Source organism: Hemicordylus capensis, chromosome 5 (assembly GCF_027244095.1).
Source record: "Hemicordylus capensis ecotype Gifberg chromosome 5, rHemCap1.1.pri, whole genome shotgun sequence".
Taxonomy (NCBI): domain Eukaryota; kingdom Metazoa; phylum Chordata; class Lepidosauria; order Squamata; family Cordylidae; genus Hemicordylus; species Hemicordylus capensis.
In genome coordinates this window covers 155,392,508-155,417,479 of record NC_069661.1, presented here as the reverse complement: position 1 = coordinate 155,417,479, position 24,972 = coordinate 155,392,508, and the positions used below count along the sequence as shown (strand labels likewise).

General features: G+C 42.0%; 1 protein-coding gene across 4 annotated transcripts in view; it reads left to right on the top strand.

Annotated features, from left to right (window-relative positions):
• The window catches only part of CELSR1 (cadherin EGF LAG seven-pass G-type receptor 1), a 254,205-nt gene that overhangs the window by 155,674 nt on the left and 73,559 nt on the right, over positions 1–24,972 (top strand). For all 4 annotated transcript variants that reach the window (XM_053254723.1, XM_053254725.1, XM_053254724.1 and 1 more), the window contains exons 6-8: positions 13,807–13,964; positions 16,790–16,953; positions 18,314–18,439. In XM_053254723.1, coding sequence (XP_053110698.1) covers positions 13,807–13,964; positions 16,790–16,953; positions 18,314–18,439 — 448 coding nt within the window. The remainder of the gene's footprint in view (positions 1–13,806; positions 13,965–16,789; positions 16,954–18,313; positions 18,440–24,972) is intronic.

The following is a 24,972-nucleotide window of genomic DNA, read 5'->3' as shown; positions in this document are numbered from 1 at the left end:
CCCATCCCTCAAATCACTAATGTTTCCATGGCTTTTGAACATGGATATTTACGAGACACAAAAATTCCAAGAATTTGACAAAGTTTGAAACCATAGAGCATTAGGAGAGGGGCCCATCTTTGAAACTATTTGTGAAAAGCTAGTGCATTTGCTTTACAGAAAAACTTCAAGGAGCTCTTCAGTTAACACAAAGCCCAAATGCATCTCAAGTGATGCAGCTCAAAAGTGAATGTATTAGCTCATTGTACACAATGCATTTAGTCCTGCTGGGGGCTTGCATGTTTAATGTACTCTCACACTCAAGTGCCCCAAGTGTTGCTGTCTGTGTTAATGATATGCTAGCCAGTCAACCTTGTAATTGTCTCGGGCGATTTTGAATGAAGTTTGCTGCATCAGCAGAACATTGTGCTTTGGGGGGTGGGGGGAAACCTGCCCCAGTTGATTGAATGAATATTTATTGGTGTTTAAGCCACTGGCCATATCTTATAAACATAGCATATGCAAGCATATTGCCAAAAGAGCAACACAAAGACTAGGGGTGGTCATATCCCTTCCTTTTCCTGGCACTCGTCAATGAAATCATCATTGTGCACCAGGGCCAGGCAGCTGAGATCCTCCTATATCCTATAGACTTTGGCTTTGCCTCCCACATCCACCTCTCTCTCTGTTGCATTAGTTCTTGGGGGGGGGGGCAGGGAAATACTTAATTTTTTCTGATAACCTAATCAAGATCTCAAGCTCTGCATACTCTCACACATGCATGGTACATATAGAGCAGCTATGGTTCATGGGGGCTCAAGTTCATACCTACCTCAGTGGAACCTATAGCCTCTAGGCCACAAATTGGATCCCTTCACCTCCAATGAGTACAAGAAGTGGATGCTGTAATTAACTCCTGATGCTGTAAATAACTCCAAGAAGGTGGTAGAGAGGGACCTCACGGTCTAAAGGCCACAGCAAAATCTCACTCTCCACACCTGGTGCACAACAATGATGTCACTGCTGCATACTCGGGCCTGAAGATCTTTAAGAAACTTGATTGAGATGCTGGATATCTGGGGTTCATGAATCATGCCATCCTCTGCCTGCTTTCTGAGGTGGTCTAGTTCTAGGAAGGTTGTACAGTGTGATTCCTCTGAATTTTTAGATAAGTTCTAACACCCTTCTGGAATTTAATGTTTTATTATTTATTTATTTCTACTTTGTTATGTATCTTTATTTATTATTGTAGTGACTTTTGCCCATGATCTCAAGGTGATATGCAAGATGATTATATATAATTATATAGAATATTTTATATGTATATTTTTACATATTAAAAATAGCATAAAATAATAAAACACAATAGCTAGTATCCAGACTAGCTTAGCAGATGCTGCTACTCAGGAGTAGAGATGTTCTTGGATTGTGATTCGATCACTGATTTGAAGCACAGCTAGGGCACTGTTAAAAGGGAGGAGAGCTGGTCCGTACCTGCTCCCCCACCGCTTGCTGCAGCTTCCTGCTGTGGCAGTGCACCCCCCAGCTGCCTTCACATGGCAGTGGCACTCCCCGCAACTGCACTCGCACAGCCGTGCAGCCACCATGCGAGGACAACTGAAGGAGGAGTGCCATTGCAGCTGTAAACTGCTGCAAGTGACAAAGGAGCAAGTACGTACCTGCTCTCCTCCCTTTTAAAGGTGCCCAGGCTGTGCTTCGAACCAGTGATCAAATCACAATTTGTGCACATCCCTACTCAGGAGTTACTCTACGGTTCTATTTGTTCAGTAGGACTACTCAGAAGTTATTTAGTCTGGCTGTAAGTCCATAAAAACTGACAGCAGCAGCAAGGTTGATCTTGCTAAAACATAAATTCGCAAAGTGGATCAAATGAAGACAGACAGAGGGGTGTGTGTGTGAGAACAATAGCCACTCTAGCTTTATAATGTTGGGAAAACACTTTGATGAAATACTGGATACTATCCTAGGATGCCATCTTATGATACATTTTCTTATTTTAATCATTGCATGCATCTGCTTTGATATGGACAAAATACTCTATTACTCTATTAACATGATTTTATTGTTAGAAAGGGGTCTATACATCTCTATAAATCTCTGCTCTATATCTTCCCTAAAGCACTCTTTCATCAGTAGAGGAGTGAGCATGCAGGCTTGGCAGGCTTTGAGTTGTCTGAACCCGTTCGTTGTAATATTCCTTCCCTTCCCATAAAGCTTCATGATATTGCTTCTCCTCCTGAAGTGGACAAAACATAGGGATATAAAAAGGGAAAGATGTCTGGATACATTTAATTTATCCACAACAGCCCACAGGAAACATTGCCATAAGTTACTATAACTTGTGCCGTTTTCACATGATCAAGGCTAGTATTTCAATGTTCTTATAATATATTCAAATTCTGCATGCACAAAGAAACTTCATAGGGCTTAAGATCAAGAAGGTCTCTATGCTCTGTATCTGTGTGGATTGGGAGGCTGGCCAAAAGACAGGGCAGATAAATGGAATGAGACAAAAGAGGGAGAGACTTTAGGTAGTGAAGACGGAATAGAAAAAAGGAAGTGGGAAAGAGAAAGTAGGATGAGGCAAAACCTCAGAAGACTAGGCACAGAAAGGGCAGGAAATAAATGGACAAGAAAGGAAGGTTTTGAAGGCTGGTGAGAGAGCAAGTCGGGGAGCCAAAGGATAATAAGGTTGCTGTAGGTGTAAAAGTCTGGGGCATCCCTTGCCAGCCCTACTTTTAGGAGCTGAATAGAAGGAGCATTCTGCCCATTGTGGCTTCTGTCACTTTAGCATTGTGCCCTGGCAACAATGTGCCTAAGGCAATGAGGAGATGGCTGGATTTCCCATATTGATTTGAACAAGACAACCAATTCTTTTGCCACAGACTTCTAGAAATGATTAGGTATGTTCTTTTTGTTTTCTAACTCTTTTACTTCAACACCTTTTTTAATAATGTGGGGCATTTTCTTTAATCTCTTTAATGAGAGAGAGGATTTAGCATGGCACACTTCTCCTAACAGTCATTTAGCTGGCACCTTAGGAATTCACTGAAAGTACTTTGAAGTGTACCCTTATCTGCATGTAATTACACTGTAAGCTTCAGGAACTCAGAAGCTTTTAAAAGAATTCGTCTGAAGGAGAAAGGAAAAGTACACTGGAAAAATGTCTTCTCATTAATTTTTATTTATATCAACAATGTGCTAGAAGGTAATGGAGGAATCTCCAGATATTAGAAATAAAACTCTTGTGAGCATTTAATGGATAGCAAAAAAAAAAAAAAAAGATATTATTCTCTGAAGGCATGGCATATTCACATGACTGAGAATCAGCCCTAGCAGGTAGTTAGCTCAGTGAAAATTACAGTGGGCTGTGTGCCCAAGCAGTCATCTCATTGCTATGTCACATTACCAAGTTGTTTTTCAGCCATGATGAGGTAACCTTTTTCATATACCTTATCCAGACCTGAAATCTGACCATGGATAGAGCAAGCAGGTGTCCCTCTTTGTCACTCACTATAATGTACACTTCACCTTACCACCTAACTAAGGCCAGGATTGAATCTGCTATGCTGCTGTTCGGATACAAGGTTTTTCTCCCCGTAATGTGTGTTGAATGTGTTGCATAATCAAGACCAATATAAGTTCTGTGCGTAGTCCCTTCATCGGTATTACTTTCAAGGAGCTGGTACCTGCTGAGCCTTGTATATTTCTAGGTACCTTTCTAAGATATGTAGAGCATGAGTTTAGTCTGGAAACAAAAAAATATTTAATTGATAGAAAAGGAGGCTAAGGCTACATTTCCCATGAAGCAACAAGAGGCATTGCTTCAGCCAGGCATTAGTATCCTGAGAGGGTGCTGGTTTCTGCCATCAACTTTCATCGTCCTGTAAGAACATAAGATCAGCCCTGCTGGATCAGGCCCAAGGCCCATCTAGTCCAGCATCCTGTTTCATACAGTGGCCCACCAGATGCCGCTGGAAGCCACAGGTAGGAGTTGAGGGCATGCCCTCTCTCCTGCTGTTACTCCCCTACAACTGGTACTCCAAGGTATCTTGCCTTTGAGGCTGGAGGTGGCCCACAGCCCTCTGACTAGTAGCCGTTGATAGACCTCTCCTCCATGAAGTTATCCAAACCCTTCTTAAAGCCATCCAGGTTGTTGGCCATCACCGCATCTTGTGGCAGAGAATTCCACAAGTGGATTATGCGTTGTGTGAAACTTCCGTTTGTTGGTCCTCGACTTCTCGGCAATCAATTTCATGGGATGACCCCTGGTTCTAGTGTTATGGGAGAGGGAGAAGAATTTCTCTCTCTCCACTTTCTCCACACCATGCATGATTTTATAGACCTCTATCAGGTCTCCCTGCAGTCGTCTTTTTTCTAAACTAAAAAGCCTCAGGTGTTGTAGCCTTGCCTCATAAGAAAGGTGCTCTAGGCCCCTGATCATCCTATGATGTGCCTGTGGCTTCAGCCCAAGCTTGATAGGGTGGAGTATCATTTTAACTCTTTTTTGGAGGCACAAAAACATCTAACGCAAGAGGACTGCTGGTCAGGTTGTATGAACCTCTGGGAATAATTTGGCTACAGTCTAAGATATTACAGAGTAGTAGTAAAGGTAAAATAAGATTCAAGGCGTCCCCAACTTACAAACAGGTTGTGTTTCAAAAGTTTGTTTGTAAGTTGGATGTTCATAACTCGGAATGCATATAGTTCCTATGAGGGATGACTTGTTTGTATGTGCCGGCTGGTGTTTGTAAGTTGGGGACTTCATGAATTTAATATGTTATGGAGCTTTGTTTGAAAGTATAGGTCGTTTGTGAGTTGAGTGTTTGTAAGTCGGGGAGTGCCTGTATTTTAGCAATCCATCTTGAGCTTTGGGGTAAGATGCAAGTGAAACCAAATTACTAAAGGACTAATATGTATCGTGTGTATGTGTGCGCTCAGACCTGTTAAGGAATATTTGGAACTTGTTCAAATCTCGATACTGATACTAAATAGCTCAATTCTAAAACTCGATACTGATACTAAATAGTTTTTCTCTTAGGAAAAGGTGAGCTACTTCTGTAGGTTTGTGAAGATCTTTTCTCATTCCATGGAAAGTGTCATTATGGGTGTGCATTCTTTCCAGCCAAAAACAAGCAGATACAAAACCCAGTTCCTTTAATGAGTGTGGAGGGGCGAGGGGCTGAATCAGACACATCAAAGGCAGAAAGTGTGTGTGTACAATATTCCTCTTTACCTTTGGCAGTTAGTAGAAATGTATCTTTATATTGAAATATGTGAAGGATTCACTGCCCCTTTTGCTCTCTTCTCTTAAATATTATTTGCTTTCCCTGGGACAGGGCACTTTAACATTGTATTGGCTTTCTCCCAAGGCCTCCTAATTTTCATTTGCTTGACTGCTCAAATCTGTGAGGTCTACAAACCCACTCTTAAAAGCATTAAAGCTGGTTGAGCATTCACTTCACTGCTTTTTCTTAGGTTGAAAATGTCGCACCTTTCGTACTTCCTGCGGCTTTATTTGTTGTTTCCAGTTTGTTTAATTTTCACCCAGGTTTGACTCTGATAGCTGGGCTCAAGTGAGAAAGTGTCCATAGCAAAAAACGGCTAATGAGATTTTTTTTACCACTGAAACATCGCCTGAGAATCTGAAGCCTTTCTTCTCTTTCATACATTAGATTGTTGAGCTCAAACCGAGAGGTCAATGAAAGGGTTTTCTGAGTGTGGCATTCTGCCTAATGAGGCTGAACTGAAAGTCTAAACTGAAAATGCATCTTTGGCTTCCTGTAGATTCTGCTACCAGTTGCTCCACTTTCTACTAATTGCAACAAGTGAGGGGGGAGATCTGGACTACTATTAACATGATCCTTTTAAATCACAACTTCTGTGCTGGTGATATTTTCCCCCTCTGCCACACAAATGAAAAAAATAGTCATTTAGCCATTTTAAAGTCCGGAGGAAACAGGTTCTCTTTCACCTTTAACCAGTCAAAACAGTGAATAACTGATCTACTGAGTAACAACCAAAAAAAATCCTGGCATGACTTATACACAAGAATGTAATTTTTTAAAAAAAAGTTATTTAGCAATATTTTGTTATTTTTAATAAGTTTATTTAGCAGTATTTTTTTAAAAAAATAAAAGCCATTTAGCAGTATTTTGTTATTGTTTTGAATGGCTTTAAAAAAATTATCTGATAAATCTTCCTGGCTGAGGGACTTTGAGGTTAAAAAAAACAAAACAAAGGGGGTGATCTTGAGCTCAGGCTGCTTAATTCCCATTAAACTCAAAGCTGCCAAATTTGGGCACTTTATTTTTCACAGGATGTGCTTATGTCTGAGTGTCTGAGCCTATTCGCATGCGTGTACAGCAAATCACTAAAGTGTTCATAAAATGCCATCTCCTCAGCAGGCTTGTGTTAAAACATAATGAAACTTGTTTTGTCTCATTTTCAAGGGTATTAACGTGTTTTCAACTCATTGTTTTTGCATATTGCTTGTTATAATATTTATTTTATTTTATTTATTGTTAAATTTGTATGCCACCTTTCATTAAAACAATTCCAAGGCTGTTCACATAGAAAAATTAAAACAAGGTTATAAAAATTACATAATTAAAATATTAAGCTAAAAAAATCAAAACAGAGCTCTAACTAATATTTCCCCCATACAGATTAGGCACATAGATTATTTATCTTTAGTACACTTAATATGGGTCCACCTTTAGCTATGGACCCCACAGATAAGGAGGCTCATCTTTATAGTATATTAATATAAAATGCATTTATCAACCTCCGCAAAGTTCAGATAGCGTTGCTGTATAGATAAGAACTAGGGGTGTGCACGGAACCGCCAAACTGCGGTCTGGCACTGGAGTGGGGGGTTGCTTTAAGAGCGGGGGAGGGTTTACTTACCCCTCCCGCCGCTTTCCCGCTCTGGTGCCCGTAATTTTAGTACTAATAGGGGTGGCAGGATACCTCCCTGCCGTCCCTTCCCCGCTTTCACAATGAAAAGCTCCCAGGAGTCCTCTGTGCACGCGCACATTGTGCGCGCGCTTCACGTCTCTGTGACATGCACGCGCAGAGGACCCCTGGGAGCTTTTCATAGCAAAAGCGTGGAAGGGGCAGCAGGGAGGTATCCTGCCGCCCCAATTACTACTAAAATTACGGGCGCCAGAGCGGGAAAGCGGCGGGAAGGGTAAGTAAATCCTCCCCCGCTCTTAAAGCAACCCCCCCACCCCGAACTGAACCACCCAGGTCCGGAGGCCTTTAGAATGGCCTCCGGACCGGTCTGGGCTCATCCCTAATAAGAACATGTGTCTGTATCTTCATTGGCTGTATGTGCGGAATGCAGATTATGTGTGTAGATCTTTCTTGCTAATTGGACACGTATCTATAGGCGCTATATAAATGATGATGATGATAATAATGGTTGATACGATAAACAGCCCAGTCATCAGGGGTTTATTAAATGCTGTGGTAGCATAGCCATTATGGCACTGAACAGATATGAGGCTGCTAGGCATCTGTATATATTCTCAATTACCATCTTTGCTAAATTATATGCATTATGAAATTGATTACATATGCCTCCTTATGAGCTGTTGTAGGGCTAGATTTTGTGAAGAAAATGTTTAAATGACAGGACTATTAACAGATGTGATTTAAAACTTCTTGAAAAGAGGAAAGAAAACTTCCTGCCTTTTCTGTTTCCAACTGAAAGTAGAAAACAGAAGCTACGCTAGTTTGATGGGCTTCAGAATGGCTAACATACTCCTTTCATTTAAAGCAGATACTTGATCCAATCAAATATCCACAACCACAACTCTGTGAAAGATGCAGATGGCATTATGGTAAACACCATGCAGATGAGATCTGGAGATTAAGGATAATACAGTGTACACTTCATCCCTCAGATTTTAAAGATTCCATTTGTAAAACAGTCACAACATAAGATTAGTGTCTGTGTTTATCAAAACATACTTGCATATTTTCCTTTTAAATAAAACCAGAGGCCTGCACATGATGGTTCATGTTTCCTTTCTTAGGGTTTGTTCATATACTATGCTTTGGAGTGCAGATGATGGGTGCCATTCTCTTCTATGGCAGCCCCAGCTTTTGAGTCTTTCTATGCTGATTTATAGAGGCACTACAACATTCCAAGGTGTTCTACAATGTTCTAAGAGGGCCAAGTACATAATGAGACTAAGTGACAAACTCAGTGAAGTTTGGCAAAAGAATAGCTTTTCTTGTACACATCATGGTATGCAAAAAGCCAATCCACACATGCAAAAAGTAACCTCAGTTTCAGGGGCGTAGTTATAATTGAGCCAAAGGGTTCAAAGAACACGGCCCCTAGCTCCTGAGGGCCCTCCAGCTCCAATCCTCCCTATTTTCCTCATTATCTCCCACACTCTGGGGGGCAGCCAGAGAGAGAGATGAACACAGGCCCCCTCTCTCCTAGCTACGCCCCTACTCAGTTTGCAATGCACTGAAAACATTGCACAAATGGCACGGTTTAGCCTCCACAGTGGAAGAGGCAGCAAGATTGAGTAGAGGGGGCAGGACCAATCAGGCAAATTGGAAGCACAATTTGCCAGTCAGGCAAATTGGAAGCACCGAGTGGTTTTGCTCAGCAGTACAATGCATAGGCTGAAGGAATACAGCAGTACTATATACCAGACAGTGGCACATATTGGTTCTTCGGGATCACCTGATTCTTAGGACCAGAAAGATTTTAGCCCTAGGAACAGGAAGATGTCAGTATTCAGTTTTGAACTTCCTTCCAGTTCCTCAGTTCCCTGATCACCAGCCTTGGTAGCGCAGGAGGTGAAGAATCTCTGTCTGATCCACAGGGATCTAATGCTGTGCTGCTTGACCAGGTCAGCCAGCCTGTTTCTGTTCACTCACAATAATAATGTCTCTCTCAGGAGCCTTCCCTGAACTTCATGAATTGCATCCTTGCTTCTCTGGCCTCTAGCATTAGAAACACTAGAAATTATGGGATAATAATATGCAACTGCTCAGATTTAAAAACCTCCACTGCCTTGGAATGACAGCTTGTCCAGATCATATTTCAGGCCATGTCATTATGGGAGAGAGTAAAACATCTCCCATTTGTCTTTATCCTGCAAATGTTTGTTTTGTCATGGAGAACTAGTTTAAAAACAAGTGTATTTAGGATACTTGCATTGCTCTCCTTGCATCAGAATGTAGGATCTGTATTCGGGAGCAAATACTGGATTGCATTCTTACATTCCAGTTTTCCAGCTGGATAAGAATTATCAACTTTGAAGGCAGCTTCACACATAATAGAGATAATAGTACATCATGTAAAATGTTTTACACACAATAATTTAAAAAACCATGCAACAAATATGTGTTTACAACATATACAGTGGTCCCTCGACTTACGAAGTTAATCCGTTCCGAACGCACGTTCGTAGGTCGAAATTTTCGTAAGTCGAAAAGCGCACCCACGGAGGTCTGGAAACATTCGTAAGTCGAGGAAACCGCATCTAAAAATTCGTAAGTCGAGGAAGCCGCATCTAAACCGGCAACAACTTCTGGTCATTTTTGTCATTCGTAAGTTGAAAACTACGGATGTCGAGTAGTTCGTAAGTCGAGGGACCACTGTACAAATATGTATGCAAGAAAGATGTGCTTACAAATATGTGGCTTGGCTGTATCTTCCTATTGTCTTCATGTGCAGTGTCATATTCACATTTGATGTCATTAATATGTGAAATGCCATTAATATGTGCAAGTCAATATAGCATACATCCTAGCATGCTTATTTGAGCAAGGAAAGCTGTGGTCCTTCTTAGGGGCCAGCAAGGAACCAGTCTTTGCCCCGTAATTCAAAGACAGCCAAAGGTGGCAGCAGAGAAGTGGGGCGGAGGGGGGGGACACACAACCCTACAGCTAAACTGTTTAGCAAGGAGCCCATCGCTAGTTAGGATGTCTTCTTTGCCGGTCTCAAAACAGAGAAGGTTTTCCATGAGTGCATGTACAGCTCACCAAGTTGTGAGTAGAGAGAAAGATGGGCAAAATAGGAAGCTTGAAGAGGTCAGGTAGAAGTGGTCCTCAAGCATGGGCTGAGAGCCCTTGTGTAACCCCTCACTCTGTTTTGAGCCTCGAGGTGGCTTCTATGTTAGTTCAGGGAATACTGTCTTGCTCCAGTGATTATAGGGGACAGTATTCCTGAGCACACCAAGGAGCCACTGGATACACAGAACATTGGAGAATGACAGAAGGATAGCAGAAGCACCGAAGGTAGCTCTGCCCTGGCTGGAACTGATTGAAAGCCGCTGGCCTTGGCTTCTTCCATATGCTGCTCACAGGCTGCCACCTGGGTACTACTGCTATAATTTTTGAGATGAAATAAATAAAAATGAAATTGAGCCATCTCAGGTCAATTATTAGTAATTACATCCTTTGCTAGTCCTACCTACTTCGTTCTTCTTTCAAATCTCTCTGCTCAACAGTGTGTGGTCTTTTAAGACTGACTCACAACCTGTCTTCATATGAACAGTATGTGGGAAAGCAGCAAGAAGAACATTTGCAGCACTACAAGCAAGAAGTACATTTTAAGCACCACAAACAAAAACTTTGTTAAATTGCTTCCATTAACAATAATGGCAATCATGCTGGTAAATTCAACTACGCAACACTGAACATTTACTCCTGAATGCAAAGGGAATGCATATTATCCACTAGTGAATGATGGCTTCCAGCTAACATGGGCATGTAAGGCTAAGCCTGGGAGAGTGAACAAATTATTGCCAAAAAAACACACAAAAACCCTGAAAGCCATCAAATCCAGGCTATCTAGATGGAGGTGAGCATAAAATTATACTCTTGGAACACTTTGCCTCTACCACTGGCCGTGTCATGCAACCATATAAATTTCTTTGAATTTAAATCATCCCTTAGGTCTAAAGGGGACCTTCTCATCCTACATTTTGTATGAGTGCAGGTACCCAAGTGCAAAATATATGTAGACTGTGTCTGTTGTGAAAGCAGCACACATTTTTGTCAATGGCTATCGTTCCCCCTTTAAAATAAACAGAAACAGGGAGCCAGTCCTTCCCTAGTTCCCGCTTCCATTTATTTTTTAAAGGGAAGTTACAATTTAAGCATGCATGTTCCCTTTACAATTGATCAAGGTATCCATTCATTTTGCATTCAGGGGTCTGTAAACAAGTGCAAAAGGTAGTGTTAGAAGCTATTGTCATCTATTTGTAAGTAAAAGACATATCTTTAGGTGCCAAAAAGCACAGGTTACTGAACGGTCTATTCTCTAAAACATAAATAAGGAGAACAGTACTGGAAAAGCCATTCCTATAATGTGCTATGGGCATATCTTTCTTTTATTCAGTGGTGTATCCCAAATTGTTCCTAGGTCAGCCAAGAAGCAGGAATTTGAATCAAAACTGGCTTTACCACTAGATGGCTACATAGGGCAACACTTTAATAGAGTTTTGCTACAACTGCACATGGAAAGAATGCTTTCTTCTTGGAGCTTCATTGGCATATCTAGCATATCCAGAATATAATATCAAGGCATATAGCATATCAAGGGCAGTGAAAGAGGAAAAGATGGAGGTCCAAAGGAGGCAAGGGAGAAATAGGAAACTGCAACGGGGAATGAGCTGGGATGTCCAGGAGACATAGAGATCTAGGGCTAGATCTGAAGTGTGAGCCAGTCAGTATAGCAGGAACCTTTTGGAACTGGGTGTGAGGATGTGCTGAGAGGTGCTGGAGAGCACAAGCTGTCAGGTCCAAAGCTCCGTGATCTACTTAATTTGCAAGATAGAAGAAGCATTTTGGCAGTTCATCTAAAGATGCCAAAAATGCTTGCAGTTGGCCTTTCTAAAATCCGGTTTAAGTTTTTGAGAGGTTCCCAAAACTTAATTGCCAACTTGATTAAGAAAATAGTGGTTATGCTCCTTCGCTGAAGAAAAGGACATGCTCATCTTGGCAATTTCTAAAGGGTTCATAATCAGCAGACTGCATTTGAATCACTAGCATTGTAGATTTAGCTTTTTTTCCATATTTTAAAAATCAAGTAGATCATAGTGTCACATTCAGAAGGAATAGCAGTTTCCTCCAATTTTTAATGCTGTAGTTACAAGTATATTCAAAGATCACTCTTCATGGGGATAAGGGAAGAGAAGACCTGTCTGAGGTCTAGTTCTCATAAAGAGCAGATGAGCCGATCAGCTTCTAGGCTGTGCCTTCTTAGACTGCAGGTGAGGCTCACATAAGTGCTCCTCTATGCAGAAAGAATGTCCCACACATTAAAATAAAATGAGATGCCGGGGAGAGTGGTTACTTTCCCTCTGGCGTCTAGTTCTTTGTGTGCAGCCCAGACACAAGTTTACCTCCTTATCTGCTTTTTCTGAGAATTAAGCCTTAGTGTTGCTTGATAGATGCCAAACTACATAAGAGGAAATGGAAAACATGCTTCTTGTGGGGTGGTTGGATACCAGGAAATCACTTTTCATAAAATCCTCTATGCAAAGTACCTATGCAAATTAAAACTATGTTTTTTCCCATTGGAGAACCAAATACAGTGGTTCAGTCTTTCATCAAGATTATATATAGAATATGCTTCTGAATGTAAGGATTAAAATAAATTAGACACCAAAGAAATTGTGCAATGATCTCATGATTACATTTTATGTGTTAATCAGAACTGAATCATAACACTATTTCCAGTTTATATTAACTAATGTATGTCCATTTGAGTAACTCCAGTGTGTTTAGGAGTAACAAAATAAAATTTAAAAAAATGCGCATACAATATTGCGAACAATGCTTAGTCTGCGATCGAAAACACACTTACTAAGGAGTAGCCCTATTGAACACAGTGGGTCAAACTACTGAATAAGCATGCATAGAGTTATACTTTTAGGAGCTCTCTCCTGCGTTGTAGGTTATGAATCTAGATTTCAGGTTTCACTAGAACACTCAATAGGGTTTCTCTGAGGTTCTAAACTCGGTTATGAATGTGGGTGAGATGTTTTGCTGCAGCTTCAAACTGTTTTTCTAACAGTTTGGAAACAGTTTGTACTTATCCACATTTCCTGCCCAGTTTCACTACCAGGTGTTCTACTGATCTTGGACTTGGCCTTTTTCTTTTGAGTAAATTTTAGAAAGTGCTGGGATTAGAAGTTTGTGATCATACATCAAACTCCTTTTGCTCCTCTAACATCCATGACATATGTTCAGCAGTGGAACTTTTTTCCCAAGTAAACAAATTTGGGATGGAGATCCAATTACTTAGATCATGCCATCTGCTGAACTACCGTCTCCTTGCGGCCAGAAGTCCTACTGACTTCTCAGTACAGCTGACTATAACAGTTTTGGATCAACCCATTAGTGATTTGTGATTTTGATTGATAATTGAATAATAGTTGTGCTTTTTTATTTGGGATGTTGCCAATGATCAAGTAAACAATAATTAGCTCCTTTCTCTTTCCCTCTCAAATGGGAAACATTCTTTTTGACTTCACATAAAGGTAAAGTAGAGTGTGTCGTTGAGTCTGTGTCGACTTCTGGCAACCACAGAGCCCTGTGGTTTTCTTTGGTAGAATACAGGAGGGGTTTATCATTGCCATCCCCGCGCAGTATGAGATGATGCCTTTTTTGAAAAATAAATCTGATATGCAGCTCACTTTGGTCCTGCTAAAAGTGTTTTGAAAAATGCTATTTTATTTTCATATATATGTGAATGATACATTGTTTCTCTGAGAAATAGCTGTGGTTTTGCTGAGCATTTCCCCCTCTTTCTTCTTGTTTTTGAAGCCTAACATAGGAAGATTAGGTATTCCTCATGGACCTTCAGGGGAAAAGGTGGCAGTAGTGACAGTGGATGACTGTGACACTGCAGTGGCCGTGCGCTTTGGAAGCCTCATTGGAAACTACTCGTGTGCCGCTCAGGGAACTCAGACTGGCTCAAAAAAGTAAGAGAGAAAGAGGTTTTTAGTTTTAGTTTTTTACATTCTTGCACAGGATTCAGCAATGATATGAAATATACGTCTGACAGATTTTCACCTACTCTCTTAACAAAATATGGCTCACTGTCGGGTGTAAACTCACTTTCAAGTGTGATAGTATTAAATAAGAGTTTCTGTTTATGCACTGAAGTCTTAATAGCAACAACCTTTAATTCATTTCTGAAGTACCCACAAAAATGAAGGCACTGTAGATTAGGAAAACACAGAATTAAAAAGAACATAGTAAAAAAAAAACAAATATAAGCTCCAAAGTCTTACAATCTATATAATCAGAAGCATAAAAATGGAAAGGGTAATGGAAGACAATAGAGACAGAAACACCACTATAAAATATCTCGGTTAATTGGAAAATACATGAAAATAGAAATGTCTTGAGGTGCTTAACGAACTTCAGCATAAATTAAATTGCTTGAATCCTCTGTCCTTCCTGGTTTGAATATTTTCACATTAGGTCCTATTTAAACACAGACTAAATTGATATTTAAGAACCATAAGAAAATTTGAGAAAGTAATTAAAAGCAATTATAAACACATCATATGAAGGATTCTAGCATCTATAGGACTGTTCACACAATAATCAAAATCAGGGTAGAAGGCATTCTACCCTGGTTTGCATTATTATGTGAACTCACGAAAATCCCTCCAACCTAGGTTGTTCAAAGCAATGTAGCTCAACGTTTGTAAAGTAAAGTGTGCTGTCAAGTTGATTTTGACTCCTGGTGCCCACAGAGCCCTGTGGTTTTCTTTGGTAGAATACAGGAGGGGGTTACCATTGCCTCCTCCCACGCAGTATGAGATGATGCCTTTCAGCACCTTCCTATATAACTGCTGCCCAATATAGTACCAGCAGATTTGAACCAGCAACCTTCTGCTTGTTAGTCAAGCATTTCCCTGCTGGGCCACTTAAGGTGGTTAGGGTTTACCCTGCTCTTAATCAAGCTTGAAGGCGAGGAAAGCTCTCTTACCTTGCTTTTCTGGTAATGTGGATTCACTTACTTCTTCTCTCCAGCTACTGAAACCCAGCAGGCCTGGAAACAATAGAGAACTGTGGCTTCAGGGGCTGCCATTCATGAATGTGCCACTCTGCAAAGCACACTTTATGATCCCGTAGCTGGAGCAACTTCAGCAGTGTGGCCAGTCCCTGGTGGCCAGTCAGTGGGCAGCTGCTGATGTAATGAGGCTTTCCAGTCTACTGTCAACACAAATCTACTGTTAACATGAAATACATTTTGAGTTGCATTGCAAGTTTGAAACAGAACATAAAATGTGCTAAACATTCGATCGGAACAACCCGGTGAGCCCCTTCCTTTGGAATGTTCCGAGCACTATTTTGGAATCCAAAATGGCACTCTTCTGGCCTCTGTGCACACACAGTGGCCATTTGCATGATGGTGCTGACTACACAGATGGCCGCCACACATGCACAGAGGCCAGAAGAATGCCATTTTGGATTCCAAAATAGTGCTCGGAACATTCCAACTCAAAACGGGGCATTCAATTCTGAGGTTGGAATAGGCCCTTCCTTTGAGGGCATTCTGTTCTGAGCTCGGAATACTTGAAATTTGAGGTGGGACATTATGAGCGCGGAACATTCTGCAAATCCTGAACACAAAGCATGCTGGGAAACCAAGGAGGCATTGGAGGACTATCAGCTCCTAATTTCAATGTGCAGCCCCAGCATTCACACAACCCTTTACCTGGGTAGAAGGACACACTTGCGCCCTTCTATCCAGATAAATGGTCAGGTAAAAAAGCCGGTCTACCCAGGAGGGCACTCAAGCAGCCCTACCCAAGTAGGGCTGCCCAAGCCTGCTTGAGTGAAGAGCCTTACTGCCATTGGAGCCCCCACAACTTGCTTCACTTGCTCTCCCCCCCGCCAACTCAGTTCTCATCCTTGGCCTGCTGGTGGCCGCTTTCCTTCGGTCTGCTGGCAGCTACTCCCCTTCAGCCCGCTGGTGGCCCAGCAGCTGCTGCTTCTCTTCAGGCCACCGGCTGGCCTGACAACAGCTGCCTCCTCAGCCCGGGCCCACCACCTCCCTCCTGAGGTAGGTGGGACTTCTCCCCCCTCCCTGCCAGGCCGCTTCTCCCCCTGCTGCCACCGCACCTCCTCCTAAGCCCGCCGGAGGCCTCCTCCGGGGCGGCAGGGCATTACCTGCCACCTGGCTCCCTCCCTCCCCGCCTGCCAGCCAGGCAGCCATTTTTGGGCGGCCGTGCCACTGCCATGTCGCCTCCTAAGTCCGTTGTCTGTCCTGGCCTGAGCAGCAGCTTCACCCCCGCCTTTTCATTGGTCATGGCTGCAGCGGGAGTGGGGCTTGCCAAACATCCCCACGCATCCCCACATAGTTCTCTCCTCTGTCGGCCGTAAGAGAATTAAATATATAGAGAAATGTTTCTTCAGGTTTCAGATAAAGAAAATAAAAAATTATTTACATGTCAATTTGTTCTCATTGTGGTATTTTCTTGAAATGTTACTCAAAAGGCTAATGGCTTTGCTCTACTGGAGTCGCCCCCACCCACTAGTATAACTATATATTGATCCCTTAAATATGGCCAGGGTTTTCCTTAGAGTGTACAAAATGTAATAGTCCCTTCCTTTTAATACTTTTGTTCCTCAGTGCCTTCTAAACAATATAACCAGATTCAGGCACCTCACAGCTACTGTACATATATGTCTCTGCAGGCATATAGAAAGTATGTTAACCCTTTAGTTCCCATTTGTCCACAACACTAAATGCTGGAAATGGGTGACACTTGGTTTCTGATTTCTTTAGGTCCTTGGATTTAACTGGCCCTCTGCTTCTTGGAGGAGTTCCAAACTTGCCTGAAGATTTTCCTGTTCTCAACAGACAGTTTGTTGGCTGCATGAGGAACCTCTCCATTGACAGCAAGCCAATTGATATGGCTAGTTATATAGCCAACAATGGCACTCTTGCAGGTATGAACCCCCACATTTTGAGGTGGAGAGCAATAAACAGCACTTTTGTTTTACTGAGAATTGTGCAAACTAAGAATTTCTTGGGGAAATGAAGCAGATTGAAATGGTTACAAGATTATGTGTAATATATTTGTTCATGAGCAAATTGATCATGTGTATTGTTCATAGTAATATATTCTTATTTGTTTGTTTTTTTCTTATATACTGCCTTCTCCAAAGACTCTAAGCAGTGAACAACAGTACCAATAACAATTAATTAAAATAATAATAATAATAATAATAATAATAATAATAATAATAATAAATAATTAAAGGGCAAAGGCCTGGCAAAACAGGTGGGTCTTAAGAAGAGCCTTAAAAGCAGCCATGGAGGGGGCTGAACGAATCTGGGGGGGAAGAGTGTTCCAAAGAAGAGGGGCGGCCACAGAGAAGGCCCTCCTACGGGCCCAGGCACCACTCACTACACACTACACCAGCAGAGACACTAAGGAGGGCCAGCTGAGAAGACCTCACAGGTCAGGATACAACTGACTGAGAGAGGAGATCCCAGAGATACACACGTGCTAAGCTCATAAGGGTTTTCGTGAATAATATATAGGACTCAATCCTGTGTATATATTTAGGGTGACATCCTCCGGGCTCCATTTATCTTTAGTGCGGCCTTTATGGGAACCTTGCACAAGCTCCATAAAAACAAATTGAGCTTCTGGGGAAGCAGTATGTGGTGGCCTGGGCTCATGGTTAGTTTATTGAGCAACTCATGTGCTCATATGTTGGTAAGTACCTTTTTCTATGAGTCTAAGGGGTGAGCACCAACAAGCAGCTTTCAAAGGCAGCAGTTCATTGACCACTTGTGACACAGCTTCAGTCATCTAAGGGTCAAAGGACACTTAAGAAGTGCCTATACTTTGAATATAGCACTGAAGAGAAAAATGCTGGGTGTCCTACCATTTTGCTGTTGAGCAGTAAAATTGCTGCTATGATTCCCCTAACTCTAAGAATCACAGGCCAGAGAAGCTCTTTGGTTGCCTGCAAGGACTTTGCATACATGCACTGGAGGGCCTCACGGCAGTTACTTGTGCTGAATAGGTAACTGCTTTTAAAAACTTGCTCCAAGTTTCAAAACTTGGGACTGTCCAGCTACTGTGAGGGAAGAAAAGGGAAAAATCCCAGTACACTTCCAGAGTTCATCTTTGAGTTTGTTGAACTGCATCTCCTTACTACTCCCCAGAGTAAAGTTGCAATTATTCAGAAAGTTAACCATGTGATAATACAGCTTGTTTTAATAGGGGATTGTAGGCAGGTAAAAAGCACTGAACAGGGTTAAACTATTTATTGGTTTTGGTTTTTGAAATTCTAGGTTGTTTAGCTCAGAAGAACTATTGCACCACCAACTGGTGTCAGAATGGAGGCACCTGTGTGAACAAGTGGAATACCTATACTTGTGAGTGTCCCTTGCGGTATGGTGGGAAAAATTGTGAGCAAGGTAAGCAACTCATCCATTTTCTACTTATTGGGTGAAATATCTCATAATAAATGGACAAGTGATAGGGCAACATCTGGGCCATGTGTGACTCATCAGCCTTGCATTTCAGTCCACTTGGTTCTTTAGCAACAAACTCACTAGTTCCTATACCATGCATGTTTAAAAATATGAAGGACCTGCCAGCAGCCTTATATTCTTAAAAAAAGAAAAACAGTAGTGACAAGCTGCCTCTCAGGGAAGCTTTTATTATTTATTTTTTCAATTTATATACCGCCTTTCCAAAAATGGCTTTTCTACCATTAGTGATCATTTTACTGATAAACTGAAAATAAACTTCCAAAGAATCCCAGGGTTCACCAGAATACAGATTGCAAACCACTGTTGTTGACTAATCTCTAATTAGAGGGAAGTTTGTGTTGAAATGGTGGAATGGAATACCATTGGAATAGCTTGCTCCAATGACAGTAAGGCTTTTCACTCAAGCAGGCTTGGGCAGCCCTACTTGGATAGGGCTGCTCGTGTGCCCTCCTGGTTAGACCGGGTTTTTTACCTGACCATTTATCAGGATAGAAGGGTGCAAGCGTGTCCTTCTACCCAGGTAAAGGGTTGTGTGAATGCTCGGGCTGCACACAGAGCCAGGTGCCTGACTCATGGAGGAATCCCCTCATGCACAGCTGAGATCCTAAAGTGTGGACACAGAGCTGGGCACCTAGAGTGCCAAACTCTCAGAGGAATCCTCCAATGCACCACACTCCTCGTGTGGTACATTGTGGGATTTCTGGAGGCCAGGTTACATTTCCCCGGCCTTCAGAATGCTGCACCACTCACCACAGCAGTGATCATGTGCACCGCGGCATTGCAGTGGGAGCAATACTATTGTGAGGGGGAAGGTAGGTGTACTCCTGCTTTCCCCCCAGCCCTCCCTAGCCACCAGCAATTTAGGTTGAGTGAACAACCTTAGCACATGGTGCAGTGCCCATGCTAGTATTAAAAAAAAATGTATACAGTCATTCGAGGACTGGCTCTTTTTCACTTTTTTCTTTTGAGTTTCGGTAAAATGATCTAAGATTCTGTCATCATTGTTCTAAAAAATCATTAAACCAAGAAAGCAAAGCCTGTTTTCTTCTTGTAGGACTAATGAACTTGAAAATATCTTTTAACAGCATGTCAATATCTAATCATGATTTGAGTCAGTTCACATTAAGTAGCAGGTTATTAGTTCCTTCTGCAGGCCTTGCATATAAATTCAGTTGCACCAGACGCATAACTCTATGCTCCTGTGTAGTTCAACTGCTTTTCTTGCCAAAAATCCTATTAAAAAAGCAGTTAATTCATTTTATTGTCAGGAGGCCCAAAATCAATTACTTTTTCCCGTAACATAACTGTGTACCAGAATATGCATAAAGGGACATAACTAATATCATTAGAAGAAAATTATTTGCAATTATGACAAAGGGAAACCAAACGCTGAAGTGGTGAAAATTGCTGAATGCCAAGTACTTTAGAAAACTACATATTCATGATTTATAGCAGACCTATTAAATATACAGCCCTGCTCTGTATAAGGCACATCAGCTATATATTTTGGCCTACTGGGTATAAAGCCTTTCTCTTGTGGCCCGCCTGGGGCCATGAAAATTGAGTTTATCATGCACCTGGTAGGCTGCAATAATGCCTCCCCCCTTTGTGCAGTCCACCTGGGGCCATGAAATCAGAGTTGATCAAACACCATGGCATGCCCAGTACAGCCTAGGGATTAGAACTTGATAGGCCCATACCATTATGGAAAATCTTAAATATAAAATCCTTACAGGGATTTCTGCTGCTAATTTAGAAATTATGTATCTTTTCCACCGACAACTGGGTAAGTTGTTCACCTACAACTGCCGGTTAACCAACAGTATACAAATCTAATCTATTAGGGCTTGTCATTTCAGACAGGCAAAAACTTTTGGAACTCATCAGCTGTACTTAATATTGATTGTGAAGGTGACCTACAATGGGAAACTTCTATTTATAAACTTAACATTTATATAGCATGTGTAGCAGTATGGGTTACACATAATGGAGTGGCATGGTCCTTTCTAGAGAGGCCGGCAGTCTACATGCCAAACTCCAAGTCTGGGCTCCTTTGCATGATTCTGTTTAGGCAGCTTCTGTTTATTATGAATGTGATGGATATTTATATACAGCTTTTCAACAAAAGTCCCCGAACATTTTATTTTATTTTATACATGGATATAAAACAAACAAACAAACAAACAAAATGGCCTCCTGCCCCCAAATTGCTCACAATCTAAAAAAGAAACATAAGATAGACACCAGCAACAGCCACTGGAGGAATTCTGTACTGGGGATGGATATGGCCAGTTGCTCTATAAATAAAGAGAATCACCACTTTTAAAAGCTGCTCAGTTAATAGGGGCTTGATTATCAATCAAGAAATTCCATCAAGTGTTTTGTACTTTGATTCTGTGTGCTTCCCTGTGTATCTGTTCTGTATGACACATATCTTTCTATCTATCTATCTATCTATCTATCTATCTATCTATCTATCTATCTATCTATCTAAGATGTACCCGTGGCTAATCCCATGTGAGGCAGCTCTCGCGAGAGTTCGCAAATGAGGGGAGAGGGAGAGGAAAGCAATGGTGGATGGTTACATAAGGCCAACGGACAGGCCAGAGAATGGGTAGGCGGGTGGGAAGAGAAAGCGTCAACAGCAGCGAGGGGAAGAGAAAGCGGTGGTGGTTGGAAGGGAGGAGCAAGTGGCGAGGGGAGAAAGCAGCAGCAGCTGGGGGGAGAAAGCAGCAGCCGGCCAGAAAAAGCAACTGGCCAGGTGGCCGGCCAGAAAGAAAAAACGTTGGAGAGGGAAAGAGGAGTGTAGACAGAGGGAAAGCTTGAAGAGCAATTCCACACTTAGAAATTGCGAGGGAGGGAAAGAAAGGAGACTTTTGCAGGAGAGATACATAATACAGGGTTATTAGATTTGGCAGAGGTGGATCAGAACAATGAGGGGGGAACTCCTCAAATTCCTTGCAGGTGGATTTGCACCCCTGATTGCAGCAGTTTGTGTTGAGCTGTGTGAGAAAGTGGCCCAGGACAATTTTAACTTCATTCAGCATTTCCTGTCACCTCAGAGCAATCTCTGTTGTGGTTTAATCTGCTAATCAGAGTCGAGTATCGAGATAAACTCGTAAAAAGTATTTTCTACAGTATTCACCGCATTCATCTCCAACATACATATATATATATATATATATATCTTTATCTTTTAGTAGCTCAGTGTCTCTCTCCAAGACACTGCTTCTTTATATAATAAAGTTATCATATTGATTTCAGCAAAATGCTTTCATGTGGCTTTTTCATTGATGTCTGTAGTTATTACACAGTCCTAGGAAAGAGCAATAGCTGCCAATCAATAAAGTCTGTGGGTTCTTCCCAGATCTGTGTCAACTTGCCTTGGCTACCTGTGCAGCAGAATAAAATAGAATGAGGAGGTAGAATGATTTGTACAAGACTGTCGATGGAAGATAATTTGTAGTATCCAGAGTAGGGATGTGCACAAAGTTTCTTCGGCACTGGCGGGGGTAGTCCTTTAAAGGCAGGGGAGGGTGCACTCACCCCTCCCGCCGCATATCCCCCGCCGGCGCTCCTTTACTTTTAAGCCCCTCGGGGCGGCAGCATTCCTCCCTGCCGCCCCATTTTTGTCATCGGCCAGAAGTGGCCAGAAGAAGCAAGCGCGCATGCACCCGTAGTGCACACACGCATGCATGGCAGACGGGCACGTGCACGCCCGCAACAGGCGCACGTGCGCTTGCTTCTTCCGGCCACTTCCGGCCGATGACAAAAACGGGGCGGCAGGGAGGAATGCTGCCACCCCGAGGGGCTTAAAAGTAACGGAGCGCCGGCGGGGGATATGCGGCGGGAGGGGTGAGTGCACCCTCCCCCGCCCTTAAAGGACTACCCCCGCCAGTTCCAAAGCACCAAAACGGCCCCTGGAGCCGAAACGTTTCGGAGGCCTTCATAATGGCCTCTGAAACATTTCGGGCACAAGCCTAATCCAGAGTGGCGCTAGTGCAAAATCCCTAGCACAAGACATTTTCCCCACCCCAGTCTCTTTGCTGCAGTCCCCAGAACCCCCTGAAAAGCCAGATCTGATAGTTGAGGGACCCACAGCAATGGCATGGGATGAAGTGTGGGTTGTTGGGGAGTGGGAATCCCCAGAAACTGGGCAGATACACTTTCCATAAGCAGAACTCCTTTTGCAAAAGCTGTTGCAGCTGGTTTCTGAGCTTTCTCCCCTCATCCCTGGAGCCAACACTTCCCACACTGTTCCCAAGATTCAGGAGTGGCTGTTTGGGGATCTTGGGACTATAGAGAAGAGGAAGACATAGGAGAAATGGCTTGCACTAGCACTGCTGTGCAGCATTGTTTTGGATTTTTTGATGTTCCTCCGTGTTAAATTTTTAATGCTTCCATGTTTTAATGCTACTCCATGTTAGAATAAACACTCACTTACTGCTTGCAAATAGGAAACTAGCACCTCAGAGGTAAAGTTTCTATTCCAGTTATTTGTGTATTTATTTAGTGTTCAATTTATATACTGCTTTTCATTCAAATAATCTCAAAGCAGTTTACAATATAATTAAAACAATGCATAATTAAAATACAAAGGTACAGATTATTTCAAAAATTAAAACAATACATAATTAAAATACAAAAGTAGAGATAATATAAATATAAAATAATATCTATTAAAAATTTAATAACCCATAAAAACAGAAATAATCATAATACATAAGACTCAAAGCAGGAGCAGTAAAAAAATAAGGATGTGCACAAATCAATTTTTTCAATTCAATTTGTGCCCAAATCGAATCACGCCTGATTTGTTTTGTGTCCAAATCTGTCCCCCACAAATCACCTCAGATTCTATTTAGATTCAATTTGCTTCTGATCAATTCAGACCACTTATAAAGGTGCTAGGGGCACCAAATGTGCGTGGTGGGTAGGTCCCTATGGTGCCACCTACCACCGAAATTTCAAGGCAGTGGAACACTTGGTTGATTTTTAATGACTTTAGTTTGTACTGATTTTGTATATTTCCACCATAGGGAATAATGGGGATTTGAAGTCGCCCTATCCTAACCCTAACATGGCTCCCCAGCTTTAATTTTTTTAAAAAAGGCTAAGCTCTAGCCCTTTGCTGTCTATATTACACACCTTCACTTCTTCTGTTCATTTTGACCCCACTGCTTTGCAGGTGAGGGTGGGGAATTAGTGGCATCCCATGTGCCAACGATCCCTCAACCCACAAGCCACTGGGTATTCAGTTTATATTTTAGGAATTTTTGAGGTGTTTAAACTCTTTGGTGTGTAATTAATCCTTATAGGGACTCATTCTGAGGAAAGGTTATTAGACACCAAAGAGTTTAAATACCTCAATAATTCCTAGAACATAAACTGAGTAGTACCCCACTGCCTTGCGGGTGGGAGTGGGGTGTAGTTGGCACATGGCAGTTGACAACTGGCACTGTCCAAAGACAGTCATAATGAATAGAAGAAATGAAAATGTGTAATGAATCCTCATAAGGATTCATTGAGGAAAAGTTATTATACACCAAAGAATCCAGACACTTGAAAAATAGTGAACACACATTTTGCTCCATAGCTCCACTTCTACAAGGGCTAGAGCTTAGCTTTTTGTTTTAAATAAAAGCTGGGAATCTGGGGAAATAAATAGGAGGAATCTAAATCTCAAATTGATTGTAATCAAATCTGGCACGATTCGATTTGGACCTGGATCTAGCCAGTGGACCACAGGGACGATTTGTTCTAACTCCAAATCACTCAAATCATCTAGAATCTGGTATAGACCAATTTGTACCCAAATTGATTCACAGATCCCTAGTAAAAAATACTCTCATTTGGAAGCCTGGGTGAAGAGCCATGTCTTTACTTTTGTCCTAAAAACTGTCAAGGAGACTGAGGAATGGATACCAGCTGGGAAAGCATTCCAAATCCTGGGTGCAATGACTGAGAAGGCCCTGTCCCACATGCTTGACAACCGAGCCTCTCTCACTGTCAGCACATGGAACAGAGCCCTCTTTGATTATCTTGTCAAGCAGTCAGAAACCCATGGGAGCAGGCAGTCCTTCAGATATCTAGGGCCCAAACCATTAAGGGCTTTAAAGGTCAAAACCAGCACCTTGAATTGGGCCTGGAAACAAATTGGTAGCCAGTGCAGCTCTTTCAGAATTGGTGTAATATGATCCCAATGGGCATTTTGCACTAGCTGGAGTTTTCAAATATTCTTCAAGGGCAGCCCCACCTACAGCGTGTTACAGTAATCCAGATGCATACTGTGCTGATTTTCTATTTCCAAGGATGCAGGGGAGCATTGAAACATGTGAGCCGTAGCTGTAGTCTGAAGCGATGCAGTCCATTCTACCACCTCATTCTGCTACGTGCATTGACCAGGTCTTAAGGCCAACACTACACATGACATTAATCCCATCATAAACAGGTAG